Source organism: Tenrec ecaudatus, chromosome 8, assembly GCF_050624435.1.
Source record: "Tenrec ecaudatus isolate mTenEca1 chromosome 8, mTenEca1.hap1, whole genome shotgun sequence".
NCBI classification, from domain to species: Eukaryota; Metazoa; Chordata; class Mammalia; order Afrosoricida; family Tenrecidae; genus Tenrec; species Tenrec ecaudatus.
The window spans coordinates 6,912,583-6,928,535 of NC_134537.1; the positions used below are offsets into that span (position 1 = coordinate 6,912,583).

Below are 15,953 nucleotides of genomic sequence, written 5' to 3' on the forward strand. Positions count from 1 at the left end.
AAGAGGTTTGCCAAAAAGAAACTCATTTAAAGTCACCAACAATACACCTCATGTAAACCAGTGACTATTAACAGTTTGCAACATCTGTAGATTCATCAAGCTGGATGCTAACTATTGGAAGTGGAGCAAATTTAATTTCCTGGATTACCTGATCAAGAATATCAGCAGACATGTCATCTACTCTTCTGCAGACAGTGTCGTTAGATAAGGAAATTTCATTCAATTCCGTAACAAATTTGTTTCCGATCATAACTCAAACAGTGTCTTTGACCGCTGGCAACAGTACATCCTCAGCAATGGTGTGAGGTTCCCTAGCTCTGGCAATTCTGAGTGCCACAAAATATGAAGCTTTGACGGCTGCTACGTTTTGTTTGTGGTACCTGCCACCAGTGTCAAGTCTAGTTTTTTTGAGTCCATCAGCTTTGCTTCTAAAATATCTGGTATTCCTTGCCGGCAAAGCTCGGATGCTTGCTATCAAAATGGTGTTTCAGTTTGTTCAGCTTCAGAGATTTGGTTGACAGAACTCCACAACAAATAACACATGGCAGTTTCTCAATTCCTGCTGTAATTATTGAGGTAAAACCACACTGTAAAAATCCTCACTATATTTTCTTAATGTTCTTCTCTACATGATCCATTGTCGTGGATGGTTTGCTAATTAAAATAATATATAATGATAGCTTTAATAATACAAAAGATGATACATGGTATAGTTCAGTCAATATAGTTCATTAAAGATTTACTATTCTGTTTTTACATACCTGTTACTATCACAAGGGGGCAGTAGTCACATCAACCACAGCTGAATCTATAAAAAGACTGATTAGCATCCAGATTAAGTTCTCATGGTACAGATTTTATTTTTGCAGTAGTTGATGATTTTACATTTACCCAGTAATTATAATTCATGAAGTGTCTTTTCACCTCCAATACTGCTGCTTTCAACACAGCAGCTGCTCTTTCCACAGTAGCTGCTCTCTACACGTGTGACTGGTCTGCATAAGTACATTATGGGGAGGATGGGGTCCCACTGGAAGAGGACACCAAAGAGGAAGAGAGAACTAGAAAAAACCGGAAGTATTATAAAATACAACCACCAAAGAAAGTAAGTAGAAAATAAAACTGCCTTGGGAGGGGGTAGGGGTTGAGATTCCTGCTCCTTTGGTAGTGTTATTGTGTGTGCTTGTAGGCTGTGTGTGAGAGGTGAGGCATATGGTGGGGGAAGGCACTGGAGAACAAGCAGAAAAGAGGAGGAAGCGGGGAATGGTGAAAGGCGTAGCTTGGGTACTGAGAAATGTCTGCACTCAGGTGACTGTGTGACCTGCTGTCCACACAGAGCCCCCAGAGAGGGTTGGCTGGCTTTGTTGCCTTGGGTCAGTTGTGCTGCGCAGGTGCAAGGCTCCCTGAAGTGGCTTTCACTGGTGGCCAATAGTATAAGGGTCTGTCAGCAGGATTTGCTGCTCTCTTTTAAAAACTTGGGCCTGCTTAGCTTTTAAGTTGATTTTCTCACTGCTAGGAAATTCAGGATCTCTCCTCTAGTGGCACCTCTCAGGAAATTGCTGAAGAGATTTTCCCATGCGTTGTTATATTCCCGTCACTCATTATCTTGATTGCATTTTCCCCACAAACTTTTTGAGCTTCCCCTCATACTATGTTAACTTTTATGCCAATGTGGCAGGGGGAGCTCATATATGGACTGATCCGACTACTCGCTCTGTAAATCCCGGCGGCTCATCTTGGGGGCTTTGTTCACCTGGATGTGCTCAATGACCAGAGAATACATATCTAAACCCTTAAGTTCAGTATTACTCTGCATTTTTGAGCGTGTGTAGCAAAAATGCAGCACTCTTTTGGGCCACTGGCCCTGGGCCCAACCATACTGTTTGGCCTGGGCACATTTCCCAACTTTCGCCATTGTAACGTCGGAAGGGCACACACTGCTTCTGCAAGGTGATGTCTTCCAAATATCCGGTGGCTTTCCGATATGCATACCCTCGATGGCCTGGGAAGTCTCATGGGTATTCTTAAAATGGACCCCGAGATTCGACCCTCTTGCTTTGATGCTTTGAATGATTTTGGTGGGGTCAAGTGAGTAGCAAACCATTGTGGCAGATCACCTCAGGCCGCTATGGGAAGCGTTCCCTTCACACTATTTTAGATCACCAATGTAGAATAGGCTTTAGGAATTGGAGTATGTATATGCTAAGGCTATTTCACACCCCTAAAGATTTCCTGAAAATTCCAGTTACCAGCTTGTGTGTTGCCTTTTTATGGTTCCTTGTAATTAAATGTGTACAATATTTCCATTGTGATTCTTCATTGTATGGTTAGAATAAATACGGACCTACCATAAATATGTATTTACCACACCACGGACTGCCAAAAGAACCAACAAATCCACACTTAGAAGTACAACCAGGGGAGGGGGGACTAAACAGGAAGGGGTAGGGAAAAAGGAAAATGAGGAGCTGATTCCAGGAACCCAAGCGGAAAGCGAGTTTTTAGAATGATGAGGGCAACGAATGTATAGTGTGCTTTACACAATGGATGGATGTGTGGATTGTGGTAAGAGCTGTATGAGCCCCAATAAAATGATTTTTAAAGAAAGCAAACTGTTAAGAACATTTCACACACATACAAAGAAGTACAACCAGAATACTCCTTAGAAGCAAGAATGGTGGCACTTAGTTTCAAGTAATTTGTACTTGTTATCAGGAGAGACCAGTCCTTGGCTCAGGGCATCATCTTAGTAAAATAGAGGGGAACTGAGCAAGAGGAAGGCCCTCAGGGAAATGGACGGACACAGTGGCTCAAACGGAAGAGCCGTTGTGAGGGAGGTGCAGGACCAGGCAAGTGTTTCCTTCTGCTGCACACAGGGTCACTGTGGGCTCAAACTGACTGGGTGGCACCTAACCAACCACCGCCCCACTTGGGTTCCATTAACTTAAGGAGAAGTCAAAAAATTATGTGAAAAGTAACTTTTCAGTGTGGGTAAAACCATTACAAGTCAATCAAAACTGTCAGTGTTTGAAAACTATTAACTTACTGTAAATCAATAAAATACAAAGACTGACTAGTGAAAACTGTATTTTAATTATCTTTTCATTTTCAACAATGATTACTTGAACTTAATAATAATAAAAAAAGTGTCTATTAACAAACTAATGGCTACTGAAAAGCCAAACCTTCCCAGCCCACTTCATATTCTCCTTCAACCATTTCAGGGCAGAGCAATGTTCCAAACTGTAAACCTGTTCTTTATTGGCGTTGATGGTCATGTGCTGAATGAACAGCTTTGGATCTGATATCCGAGCAGCCATCACTAATCTGTCCACTGCAGCTTGATAATCCTCTTTGCTCTGAGGTTTGCTCTTGTCATATCTACAAGATAAAGCACAGTCAGAAATTCAAAACAACGACTGTGCAGTTTCTTCAAAAGGTAAGTCATTTACATTGACTGACACAAAGCTGTGGCAGTCTCTTCACCGTATTCTTCTAACAGTGGCTTGCAAAGTTTTTTTTTATCATAACCCAGAGTGAGAAATGTGCTTCTTACTGTGACCCAGTATACAGCTTCATGTATAAAAACTCAGAGGCTTCACAGAATAAGACTTACCCTTACATTGATGACATCTACTGTGTACTCTTTAAGAAAAAAAAAAAGCCCTTAAATTGACCACCACAGATGGGCCACACCTGCATTTTGAAAAACACTGCTCTAGAACACAGGTAAGAGATGACCTATATCTTTGTATTTTCAATTCTAGTGCTAGAAAAGTTACTCATTACACTGAAAAGAAAAAATAATATTTAATTTGAATGAAAAAAGGATTTATTAAATTTGGAATCACTATCATTTATGTTTCACGGAACTTCATTTTGGCTATTTTGGCTTATAAGCCAATAAAGTAGGGGTAATTTTTGGTAACAGAAATGGTATTGCTATATGCCTTTATGATATTTTAAGGGTTATTTTTGGTCATGATTTAAAAGCATTTCACTAACTGCTAGAATTTACACTATTAGCAACTTTTCTACCAGTTCCATCTGTCATCAGTCATCAAGCTGCACACAATTCATCCTTGTTGGCAGTTTTTCTTCTGGAGTTTTTCTTCCAGAGAGCCAGCTGGCTTACAGGATTAGGTGACTAATTTGTTGTCACTGCTTCCTGCTCTCGGTACTTACAGGGCTTAACCCTGGTGTGGTCCACAGAGTGGTGGGAGTGAGAACTTTCCCTTGGAACAGGAACTAGTATTCAGAGAGAGTAAACACGCGGAGCCTCCTAGTAAGTTCTAGCTTAGAAAGAGGGACCCTGGTGGTCCAATAGACTGGACAGATGCCACCTAGGTGCACTTTCTGAATGTAACCCAACTCTAAGAGGCTAAGGAACAAGGCAGAACTCAGCAGGATGAAAATCATAATAGAAAAAAACAGTAATGTTTCAGATAGAATCGAGTTATCTAGGCATGCCCAAGTGCTGGATGAGGGTCATAAATATCCTCTAGAATTCAACGTAAGCAGAGAGGATGTGTGGGGGCTAGAAAGCCATGAGATGAAGCTCTGTGACGGTGCTGGGGCACCGGGACACCTCACCCCACACTAGTCCACAGTGGTAAGGAAGGAAACTCCCCGCAAAGAACATAGAAGAAAAAGGGCTAATTTTAAAACAAGGTAGAACTAAAATACGACTAGGAGACAACATGGGAAATTAGAGAGGGAGTTGGGGTTTGTATTCTAAAGCTCTTGGCCATTTGTGACAATGATATATAAATTTTTGATTCGGTTAAGTATGACAACAAAAGGAAATAAGAGAATCCAGTTGAAAGTAGGAAAGAGGGGGAAAAAGAGGCAGTATAAGTTGTATGAGCCCCTAATAAAATGTAAAAAAAAAAGAAAAAGAAAATGACTAGGGCAAAGAATGTACAGACGTGCTTTATACAATTGATGTATGTATATGTATGGATTGTGATGAGTTGTATGAGCCCCTAGTAAAATGTTTTTTTAAAAAAAGAAAAAGAGGCAGTATAAAAACATGGGGGGGAAATCAGTAAATAAGATGACGTAATAAATCCAAATATATAAATAACCACAATAATAACCTAGCTTAGATAAGCAGACACTGAATGAAGAGTAAAACCACCACTTGTAAGCCCCTTTGCAAAAGATGAGAGCATAAAATAATTGAAAGCAAAATAACGGGATCTCTGACATGTCAAATGAGGTTGGTGTGCTCTTCAGGTGCACAGTAACATCGAAAGAAAAGGAAGTCCCAGAAACCAGAAAAGGATAAAGAAAGGGGTATCTGATCCATGGGAAGGTGGTTGAATATAGTCCCAAGGAGTGGTGTGCTTCTGAGGAAGAAGGCTGCATGGTGATATGCCAGTAAACAACAACCTAAATAAACTAGATTTAGTTATGCTAGCAACAACTGTTGAGCTGAAAAGCATGAATTGAGATAAAAAGGAATATAATTTAAGAATAAAAAGGATCATCTATCAGGACAATAAAAATAATGAAGTACAACATATTTAATATCTTGGTCTTAAGTTGCATACTCAAAAATGAATATAAATGGAAACATAAAGCACAATCCATGGGGGAAATTTTAAGTATTTTTCTTAAAAATTACTAGTACAAGCAGGCAGAAAATAAATGAAAGATAGTCCATGAACTCCCCCAACATATTGGGGGCAGGGGAGAAACATTGGAAAACAATGGATGAACTACAAAATAAATAATTGAAGTGATACAATTCAGAACTCAACAAGAATGAATTGCTTGTAGTTTAAAATTTTTTTTTTCAGGGAAAAGCTGTAAGATAAAAAAATCTTTGGTTATAAGAATGTTGAAAAAGAGGAGCTGATATCAAGGGCTCAAATAGAAAGTACATGTTTAGAAAATGATTGCAGCATATGTACAAATATGCCTGATACAATTGATGTATGGATTGTTATAAGAACCCCCAATGCAATGATCTTTTAATTAGAAAAAAAAGAGAGTATTGTACCCTTAGCTTGTTAGTTTGGTTTCTACACATGGTTTGTAATAACTTATGCAAGGTAGTGGCTATTAATATAAGGGAGAAAAGTCAGGATAAATTTACATTTGCTCTAGAAATAGATAACCAAAGTAACAAAAATCCATTCAATGTTCTTTTTCCCCAAGCTAGCATACCTTGTCCCAGAGGTAAAGTGGTTAGTAAAATGTAATTGACGGTCTCTCCCTAGTTATGGTAAGTTATGGGTGATCTTGTCTGAGCAGCTGGGAATAGGTTGGTGGAAGAGTTTGATCACCAGACTTGTAAGGAGTCCATTTCTTTCTCCGACACAGTCTTGTGGGCTGGCCTTCTGTCACCTGCCTAGGCTCATCCTGCTGGCAAGGGATGGAGGTGGGCGACAACCTGCAGTTCCTGTCTCCAAAGCCCTGCTGGCACTGCTTTGTCCCCTACTGGGAGCCAATGCCCACACAGCTTAAACATTTATAAATGGTGACAACTTATGTAGTATTTTTCCTTCACAGGATAAGACAAATATATGAACAAAAAAGCTAACAACTTTTTTTGATGGGAAAATATCTGAATACTAGGGGAGTTAAATGATTGCAGCAACCTGTTCATAATATGACACATGAACCAAAATAACTATGAAGCCTATGAAGCACCATGTAAAACTGAACTAAATAACACACAAGTTTACTAAGACTGCAACTGTATGAAAACACCTAGAGGTAAAAATGCCCACAAGGAAACACCCCCGAGCAATGCATCTCTGTAATGCTACATTATAAAATGTTTGTTTCAGGTGGCCTGTTGTTGTTCGGCTCATCTCTCAAATGCTGCACTACCATCTGAGCAGACAGCGGACCTTTGAAGAGAAGGTCACACTTTTTCTTTGTGGTGGTTCTGAAACATGCCCACCGATCAGGTGGATTGTTTTCTATCACGAGGCAGAAACTAATGAGGCTGAATTGACTAGATGGCAGTGAGGTTTTGGGTAAGTGAGGGCTGTGCTAAGTGACTCTGGTAAGAAGTAAAATGGAGGTGACAGGGTGCAACCTGGACACTTATGTTGCGGGGTGACAATCTTCCATGGGTCCCTTCGTCCCCACCAGCCCCTAGAGCAGAGACAGTGACTACTCTTGTTCTGAATCACTTTTAATTTAAGGGTATTTATACAGTTAGTAATCTTGAAAGACAAAGATCATTTCGTCCTCTGGAGACAAGGGCAGGTGTGTGTACAGCCTTAGTTCACAGTGTGTTCCTCCCGGACAAAGAGCAAGCATGCTTACTGCCCAGTTTGAAAGACTCGGACTCCCATAAGCTGAGGATCCCTTTCCTGTAGGAAGGGCAACCCCCAGTGCGTGCAGGTGTCCATGGCCTGTCAGTGTTGCCCCAGTGGGGCTTGAGAGCAAACTCCGAAGCAATTATGTGGATGTCCATACTGCTCGCTGTGCCCTGAGTCTTGTCTTACACGAGCGTCCAGGAACCCCTGACACTAACTTGTGACTTACTCAGAAGGCACACTCACAGAACCTTTTGTTCTTGACCTGGGCCCACCAAAGGCACTGTGGTGCTTCCCACTGTGGTTCTCTCCTGGATCTTTCACTCTGAGCAAAGTTGGCTGTCGTGAGTCAAGCAGCCATGGAGTGAGGAGCGGAGGCTTCCTGCCCACAGCCATGTACCTGGGCCATCTTGGAAACAGACTGTCATCCCAGTCAAGCCATCAGGTGACGCAGCCCGTGGTCACAAATACCCCGACTGCAAGTATATGCAGTCCCAGAGTTATGGACCGGGCCTAAGTTTATCTTTAGGTGAAGTTTTAGCAAAATCAGAATCGGCACTTACTTATCCTTCTCTTATTGGAAGGAAAGTGGTTAAATGTGCTCGACTATTAACAGAGGTCAGTCATTGGAACTCACCAGCTGCTCCTTGGGAGAAAGCGGTGGCAGTCGGCCTCCATGGAGATTTGCAGTCATGGAAGCCTGCGGGACAGTGCTACACTGGGAGTCCGAAATGACTCAAAAGCTGGAATGTTCTACGTGAATTTACTCTAAAGAAAAGGCGTGAAACATTTTCAGTGACGTGAAAGCTGCAGACCATGCGAAGGTGATTGTGATGAAAGTCTGTTGAGAGGAGGCTTTGGTCTGGTTGAATTGTTTTAAAGGGAGGGCAAAGTTACAGAACTTTAAAGGGCAAGGATGAGCTGTCTGAGCGGAGTTGTCGGATGTTGGACATCTGTAACCTGGGACTGTTGTACTTGAGAGACCCTGAGCCACAGCTACCCAGCTAAGGCACTTCCCACATCCAGACCAACAGAGATAAACACTTGTGTGAGTGCTGGGGTAAATTATTACATAGCAATAGATGACTAGGATAATAGTCAATCCGAGGACCTCGTTTTTAATACCAATTAAAAAACCCCAAAACCCAAACTCAGTAGCCATCGAGTCAATTCCAACTCTTAGCAACCCTATAAACTCACCGCCAGTGAAGAAAATTCTTTTCAAACTTTAAAACAAGAGTTGCAGGAGATTCTTGTATATAGCTGCCAACAAATTAGAGAGGTCTTTTACAAAATTATTAGCACCTAACATCCTAATGGTCACGCATTTGTGACATTTAAGAACATAGAGTCCAGGCAAAGACTTTGTTTTTAATGACAGTCTTTACTGGAACCACTGTAATGATGCATTACATAATTTCCTTTTAGACCTGGTTCTTCTTTTGGGTTGAGCAAAAAGGTAAACATTCTTTTCAGGTAACGATCTCAGTGAGAATAAGTAGCACCTCAAGAAGCACTACCTTTGAATGTTATTTGTTATTAATTGCTTTTAAGACTCAAACAGGCTAGATCTATTTTCAATTTAAGTTTTAACAAAATTTGTACATGTACGCACACACATGTACACACACACTTCCATCCTATGACAGGTTGGGGGAGTCACAATTTTAGAATGCTGTTAGTTTTATCAACTAACCTTTTCAGAACGATCTGCAGTATCTGTGTAGAAGTTCCAGGGCTCTGAATACTACTAGCATTAGATACCAGGAAAATTTCAATAGCTAAGAGCATTTCAATCTCAGATAAATAAGAAGGAATCAGTAGAAGTTTCCGGTATAAGTGTCCCTCCAACGGTGAGTAGCAGCCCAAAGAAAGAGCACCTGAAAGCACAGTAATAGAACGGATTTTACTGACACTGCAACTTCCAAAGTATTCACAGGTGATAAAGAATAAGTCTTCACATTAGAAGCAGACTTTTTACACAAATGATAGTCTATTTACAATTACTATTTTCATCTGCTTATGAAACATTAAATATGAAGTGAGAAATTAAAAAAATATCTGAACCAGTTTTGAACCTCTCTGTCTTAACTGTTCATTTTTAAAATTTCATATTCAGCACAATACGTAAGCAAACAGCTAGTATATGGATTTGGGTATTAATGGGACCTTGTCTGACAGCAGTTATATGTGATATATGTATAATAATTACCTATCTTGATTACCACTCCAGAGACAAAATGGGAATTATCATGCTTAAGACCCAAAAGCAAACTCACTGCCGTGGAGTCAGTGCTGACTCAGAGACCCTATAGGACAGGGTAGAACTGCCTCTGGGTTTGAGAGACTATAATTTTTTATGGGAGTAGAAAGCGTCTTCTTTCTCCTGTGGAGTGGCTAGTGGTTCTGAACTGCTGACTTTGTGGTTAGCAGTCTAATGTATAAACCACTATGGCATCAACAGTTATTCGTGTATTTGAGTACACTTATTTACAGTACCATTATAATTTGTACAATAAGTATCTTCTGTGCACAGAAATACTTTATATCTAGTGCTACCAAAAGACAGCCATACTTAGGTATGTCTGCCCATGTGGGAACACTAGGTATCAAATAAATAACACAACATGCATTCTGTAGGTGCTTGATGTATTGTAGCTCTAATCCTCAACTCTTGTTCTCAAAATGTCACTTTTGTTCAAGAAGAGATTTCATGCTAAAACTGTTTATTTGAAGTTGATACATAAAAAAATTCCAATGAAAACTCTTAGGACATCCTAATTGTATTTAGACAATCTTATGTTGTTACATTTTATTGAAACAAATTTAAATCTTTATGCAAAGTTAATTTAAAATGTTAAGTCATATTTCTGCAAAAACAGAATTTCTAATATGGCTGATGATGTCGTAATCCTTGAGGACTATGTGCCAGGTCCCCGTGCTAAACACATGATATGTTTTACTTAATTTTATCTGGGAATGCACTCTCTCTGTCAGTAGGTGTAATTAGATCCCCATGTTATCAATGAAGGGTCTGGGTAGGTACCCCATCTAAGTCTGCATGGGAACTCTGGTCTTACACGTCTACATTTTAGATTCTTTATTGAGGTTATACAATCACAGGAAGCTGCCCACTCAGTGACTCCTCTGATTCTTGGTAGGGAAAATCCACATTCATTCCTGGTGCATTTCTCCGAGCAAAAGAGGCAAACAAATAATAAACCGATGAGAAACTTACTGAGATTACTTTCTGCACTAAAGTCAAACAAGACAAAAATTATTTTTTTAAGGGAGAAAGTAACTGAAAGACATACTAGTAACGCTTGACTTTTGGGTCTGACAGAGAACGCAGTGTTTCAGAACTAGGGAGAACTAATCACGACTGTCCTGATGCCTTCTTTCTGATCGGTGTGGGGACCAAAGCCATCAAGACAGTGAACAGATGGCTCCAGAATGGACAAAAAATGAGCAGATCATTGGTCTGTCAAGGAACTTGTACCTGGAACAAATAAAGAACTCTTGCAACTAACTCATCATCAACAGTAAAGGACCCCAACTGAAAAAGAGGCAAAGAAAAGGAGTTGGATAGACATTTTTCCAAAGAGGGTCTATAAATGACCAACAAGCCCCTGAAAACATGTTCAATGTCACACTCACCCGAATGACAAAAAACAAACAAACAACAAAGGCAGGAACAAGTGAGATGTGAAGAAATTGGAACTCCTATGGTGGGAATATAAAAGGGACAGTAGTTTTGGAAACAGTCCAGGACTCCTAAAAAAATGGAAAACGTACATTTACTGTATGGCCCAGTAGGTCTACTTCTAGATATGCTCAAGAGAAATGAAAAGTAAAAGTCCATGCAGAAGTGTGTGTGAACACTTGAAACAGTACTGTTCAGAAGCGTCCATAATGCTTTATCAACTGACGAAGGCAGCATAGCCTATATTCATACAATACAGTGTTACTCAGCTGTAAAACGAAGAAGAGAAACAATGATACAGGCTCTAACATCACAGAACCTTGAAAACTCTGTTTTAAATGAAAGATGCCAGTCATGAACAATGCAATATTGCACAAATCTATGTATGTGAAACACCCATCATATGCACAATCATACTGGCAGAAGGCAGATCTGTTAGTGGTGAGCATCGCAGGAGGCAGGGAAGAGGGACCTAGGGAGCACAGGGAATGACAAACGTGTACAGGGATCCTTTCAGGAGGCATGAAAGTGTACTACAATTACAACTCTAAATATAGTGAAAACCATTGCACTGTATACTTTGAATAGGCTAATTTATGATACAGGTAATAATCTCAACAAAGCTGTAAAAAGGTGTGTGTGTGGGGGGAGATACTGACATCACAGCCTTAATAGAATCTTGATGAAAAATTAGCTGTAAGGCCAGAATCAAGTACTACTAGATGTGATTATAAGGTAAAGAGAGACTTTTCTTGCAAGTGTTAAGCTATGTCCAAAAGTAAATCCAAATGGAGCTGCTATTTGAAATGTCAACTCTCTCGAAGGAAACAAGATGTTTTGGAGACTGACCAGTACCATAAACCACTCATTTGGCTTTATAATTCAGATATGTCTGAAAATAACAAAAGCCCCCAAACAAAGAGCCAAATTCCTTTACCCTTTCACTCTGCTTGCAGCACTCTCTGAAATTTCCCTGCATAAGGGAAGCGGCAGGAGTGGCTGAATAAAAAGAAAAGTGCTATTGTGTTGTAGATAGGCACTGATTGCCTTAGCACAATGCTCAGCTTAACTATCCTTAGAGAAATTACTGTTAGTGCTGGAGCGATGTGGGGAGTGAGTGAAGGTGATGGGGTACAAGGGTTACTTGGGGCTGTAATGTTCTCAGATGGATAGTGGTGATAGTTACACAACTAAGTAAATTAAAACCACTGAACTGTGCACTTTAAATTATGAATCATTTCACTAAAGCTGTTCTTACAAATTAAAACTCATTTCAGTTTAGCTGCTTTAGCACAGGCCTTTCATTACCCAAAACAGAAAGAATCATAGAATCTAATGAAATGTTCCCAAATTTATAACTTCTGTTTGGCATTTTTACCAAATTGCAAAATTAGTTATTTTAAAATGAAATAATTCCATTAAAATGTATTTTAACAACTAAAAGCTAAGTGATAGCTAGTACACATAATTAAAAAAATCATTTATTGGGGGCTTGTACAACTCTTATCACAATCCATCCATCCATCGTGTCAAGCACATAAATTTTGCGAGTTTTAGCAGCCTACAGGAAAAGAGCATAAAGAGCTGAAACAAGTGCAAAATCAAAATAAGGTATTATATCAGGTATTATAAATAAGTCTACTTTTCTACTTTTCCTATCATACTGTTTGGTAGCTAGCATCAGGGATGGGAAAGTCCATTAACGCATGCCCAGGAGAGCCAGCATAGGACAAAACTCGATTTTCCCGCTGGTGGGCTCGGACGGGCGTTACACCTGGAGCAGCCCAACTGGGCCGGGTGATTGCAATTCAGCCAATGGGATCGACCTAGGGTCGTTCACGACACCTCCCCCGGGAACCCTTGAAAAGGCAGGGACCGGAAGGGAGAGGGGCTGGTCTGGTCATCTTCGTGGGAGGAGAGAGATCCTGGCGTGACCCGGAGCAGTCTCAGCCAGGCCGCATGGTCAAAGGAATCCTATGGGTGCCGTAAAACCTGAAGCTTCTTTGAACTCTCATTAAATTCACTTCGAAATCTTTCTCGCGCGGAGCCAAGGACTGAGGCTGAAATTCTAGCCCGAGAGAGAGACCTTACAATACTTTTTAAAAAAAAGCACTGTAGTGTGGTTGATTTCAAATTGCCTTTGACTGTAAGAAATGTATTTTACATAATGAGCCAGTGCACATGACTAAATGTAACTGAAATGAACATTTCACTCTTACTAAGTGAACACATGGAGCCCTGGTGGCATAGTGGGTTGCTCAATGGGCTGCTAATGACAAGGTCAGCAGCTCAAAACCACCAGCCCCTCCACGAGAGAAAGATGAAATTTTCTGTTCCCATAGAGAGTTACAGTCTCAGAAACCCACAAGGGGCAGCGTGACTGCCCTTTGGAGTCACTATAAGTCAGGACTGACTCAATGGCAGTGAGTAACACACCCTAGACCTTTCAACGCCTTTTTTTGGGGGGAAACAAAGGCATCTGTATGTATTGCTAAAGTGATTTTACAACTAGCTGGTAGTCTGAGAACTACTGCAGGACTCTGAGTTCAGGGAAGACTGTGGAGGCAGGGTGGCTGGGGTTCTTGGCACAGTGTTGACACACAGTGGGCACTACATGTCTGCTACATGCGTGACAACGGTGGAAATGGAGATTTAGGGAGGGCATATTACTGGATGAAGTCTGGAAATCGTTTCCAGATTTCTGGGCCGTCCTTGTGGCCGGCAGCTGCAGCGACTCTGCAAGCTCAAGATCCCTTTTGCATTACAGCTGCATTTTGGATCACAGCTTCTGTCCCACATAACTACAAAGTTCTTTCCTTCTAAAGAGAATACCTGTAAGGTGGCTGGGATTAGAGACAGCATTAGTTTTGCAGGTTAAACGTTAGAGAGAAACAGCTAAAAGTAGAACAGAGTTAATATCCTAGGAGTCATGAAAGACACTATTATACGAGGGATCTTAGTTGCTGTTTTTGTTTTTTATATGAGGGATCCTAAAAAAGTTCCAGGGAAAATGGAATTTCAAGATAATGGAATTTTTTCATGAACGTTTTAAAGGCTCTTTGATCCGATGTTGTACTAAACCAGTAATAAGTCTGTGTCCTCCTTATAGGGCCTGCCAAGATGGTAAAGTTAAAAGGACCAGGAACATAGCAGGGCTAAGTAAAAGATAAAGATAGTTTTACTGAACTGTTTGACCCCTTTCTTATTTTTAAGATCTGCAAAACTGGCTTGAATCCTGACATTTAATTCCTTTGCTCACCCCCTAGTGGATAGATGTAGGTGCAGGAAATTCAGATGCAGTTCACAGAAAAGAAAACTCATCTCAACAGAGAGCCAAGATCTGTTTAGACCTTTTAATTTATACCAACTATTAAACATGTAAGTTTGAATGTTACAGAGAGATAATGAGTTAGAAAATGACATTCACTATCAATGTACCATATAAGGAAAATTCCAAATGTAACTTACTTTTGTAGTGGGATCTGGCTTTGAGCCATAAACAACTTCTTCCTAGAGAAGTAATCAATCTTCTAAGAAAGGAGAAATCAATAGGGATGCTCTTTGAGATCATGAATTCTGTTATGGAGGAGGACATGCCAAGACTGTTGCTTTCTATACAGGCATCAAGAAGTTTATTAAAAAGAAGGCTATATTGTGCGACATCCACCGTTTCTAAAAGGCAAACAAAACAAACTGCGATAACCAAACCGGTCGAGTTTAGTCTCTCACATGTCTATTTCTTGAACTGCTTTCTTTTCCCCTCTTCTCTCCTGGGCCCTTCCCTACCCACCACGGGAATGTCCGTCACTAAAATACAGCCGTCTCACACATGCTCTAAGTAACAAAACAACAACTGCAAACAGCACAAGCAGACAGCTGACCTACTTTGCAGTAGAACACACGGAGAGAAGCTTGACAAAGCTCCCTGGGGCTGCATGAATCTCTGTACACAGGCCACACCTGTGCATCCTTCTCTGAACCCATCATGCTCCCTCCTCACCCAAAGCCTTTTCAGTGTTCCTGTAATCTGGACTTTCCTGTCCTATCCATCTATGCCTCCCACTTTAGTATCCAAGAACATTACTACCACTGCCAACTGTTATCCTCTTTCTGGGAACTCATTATCGGCTTATTTTTCCCCCTGTTTGTTCCATGCTTAACTATAGTACAAGGTAACATGAACTAGGTTCGTATTTAAGTGTTAACAGAAAAGGTCTTCTTCATGATCAGCGGAGGTATGAAGCTTGCTAGGGGCATTTAAGCTGATGCTTGCGGATGACTTGATAGCGGAGGAGAAAAGAGAAGCATGGAAACGGCCTTGTCAGAAACGACTGACGTGCACCGCACAGACAACTGTCTCTGGGTTAAAACAAAACAAAACCCATCAAGAATGCACCGTCAATGGGCAGAAAACACATTTTACAGAAAAGCTACTACACTAACCCACCCCCATCCCACCCAAGCTCAATCCAAACAGGTGGAGAACTGTGTCTTATTAAACATCAGATGTGGGAAAGATAATTAAACTAGACTTTCAGAAAACATACCTTGAGAATTTTGAAAACCTGGTAGATTTTGCAAAACTTCAAATGTCTGTCTATAAAGGCTCTTGGCTAATGTCTCATGTGCAATTGTGCAAAGCAGATTATGTCGATTGATCACATCCAGCCGGTCACAAGGCCACAGTGGTGTATTGATGACCCATTCTGACTCTTCCACAGAGAAAAAAAGCATCAATACTTCACACTATAAAAATTACACTGAACAATTAATCATAAGTTAACGCTTTTAATTACATTTTGTAGTGAAACTTAATTGAGAAGAGAACCGTGATTCAAATTTCTTAAGACCAACATTTATAGCAAAGGCTGTCACTCTACAGAGATGCAAAGTAATGGCCATTGTCTGTTCTGCGTCTCTTAATTAGACTCTATATCTCCAAGTGAACTAGATCAGCTCTTATTTTAACA

The 15,953-nt window shown here is 40.5% G+C and overlaps 1 protein-coding gene across 1 annotated transcript in view; it reads right to left on the minus strand.

Annotated features, from left to right (window-relative positions):
• Window positions 1-3,156: 3,156 nt before the first annotated feature.
• TOPAZ1 (testis and ovary specific TOPAZ 1) overlaps window positions 3,157-15,953 on the minus strand; it is a 91,476-nt gene continuing 78,679 nt past the window's right edge. Inside the window, exons 18-21 of the mRNA XM_075555566.1 lie at window positions 15,531-15,695; window positions 14,452-14,655; window positions 8,977-9,160; window positions 3,157-3,381 (exon numbers count right to left, since the gene is read on the minus strand). Coding sequence (XP_075411681.1) covers window positions 3,162-3,381; window positions 8,977-9,160; window positions 14,452-14,655; window positions 15,531-15,695 — 773 coding nt within the window. The 3' untranslated portion in view covers window positions 3,157-3,161. The remainder of the gene's footprint in view (window positions 3,382-8,976; window positions 9,161-14,451; window positions 14,656-15,530; window positions 15,696-15,953) is intronic.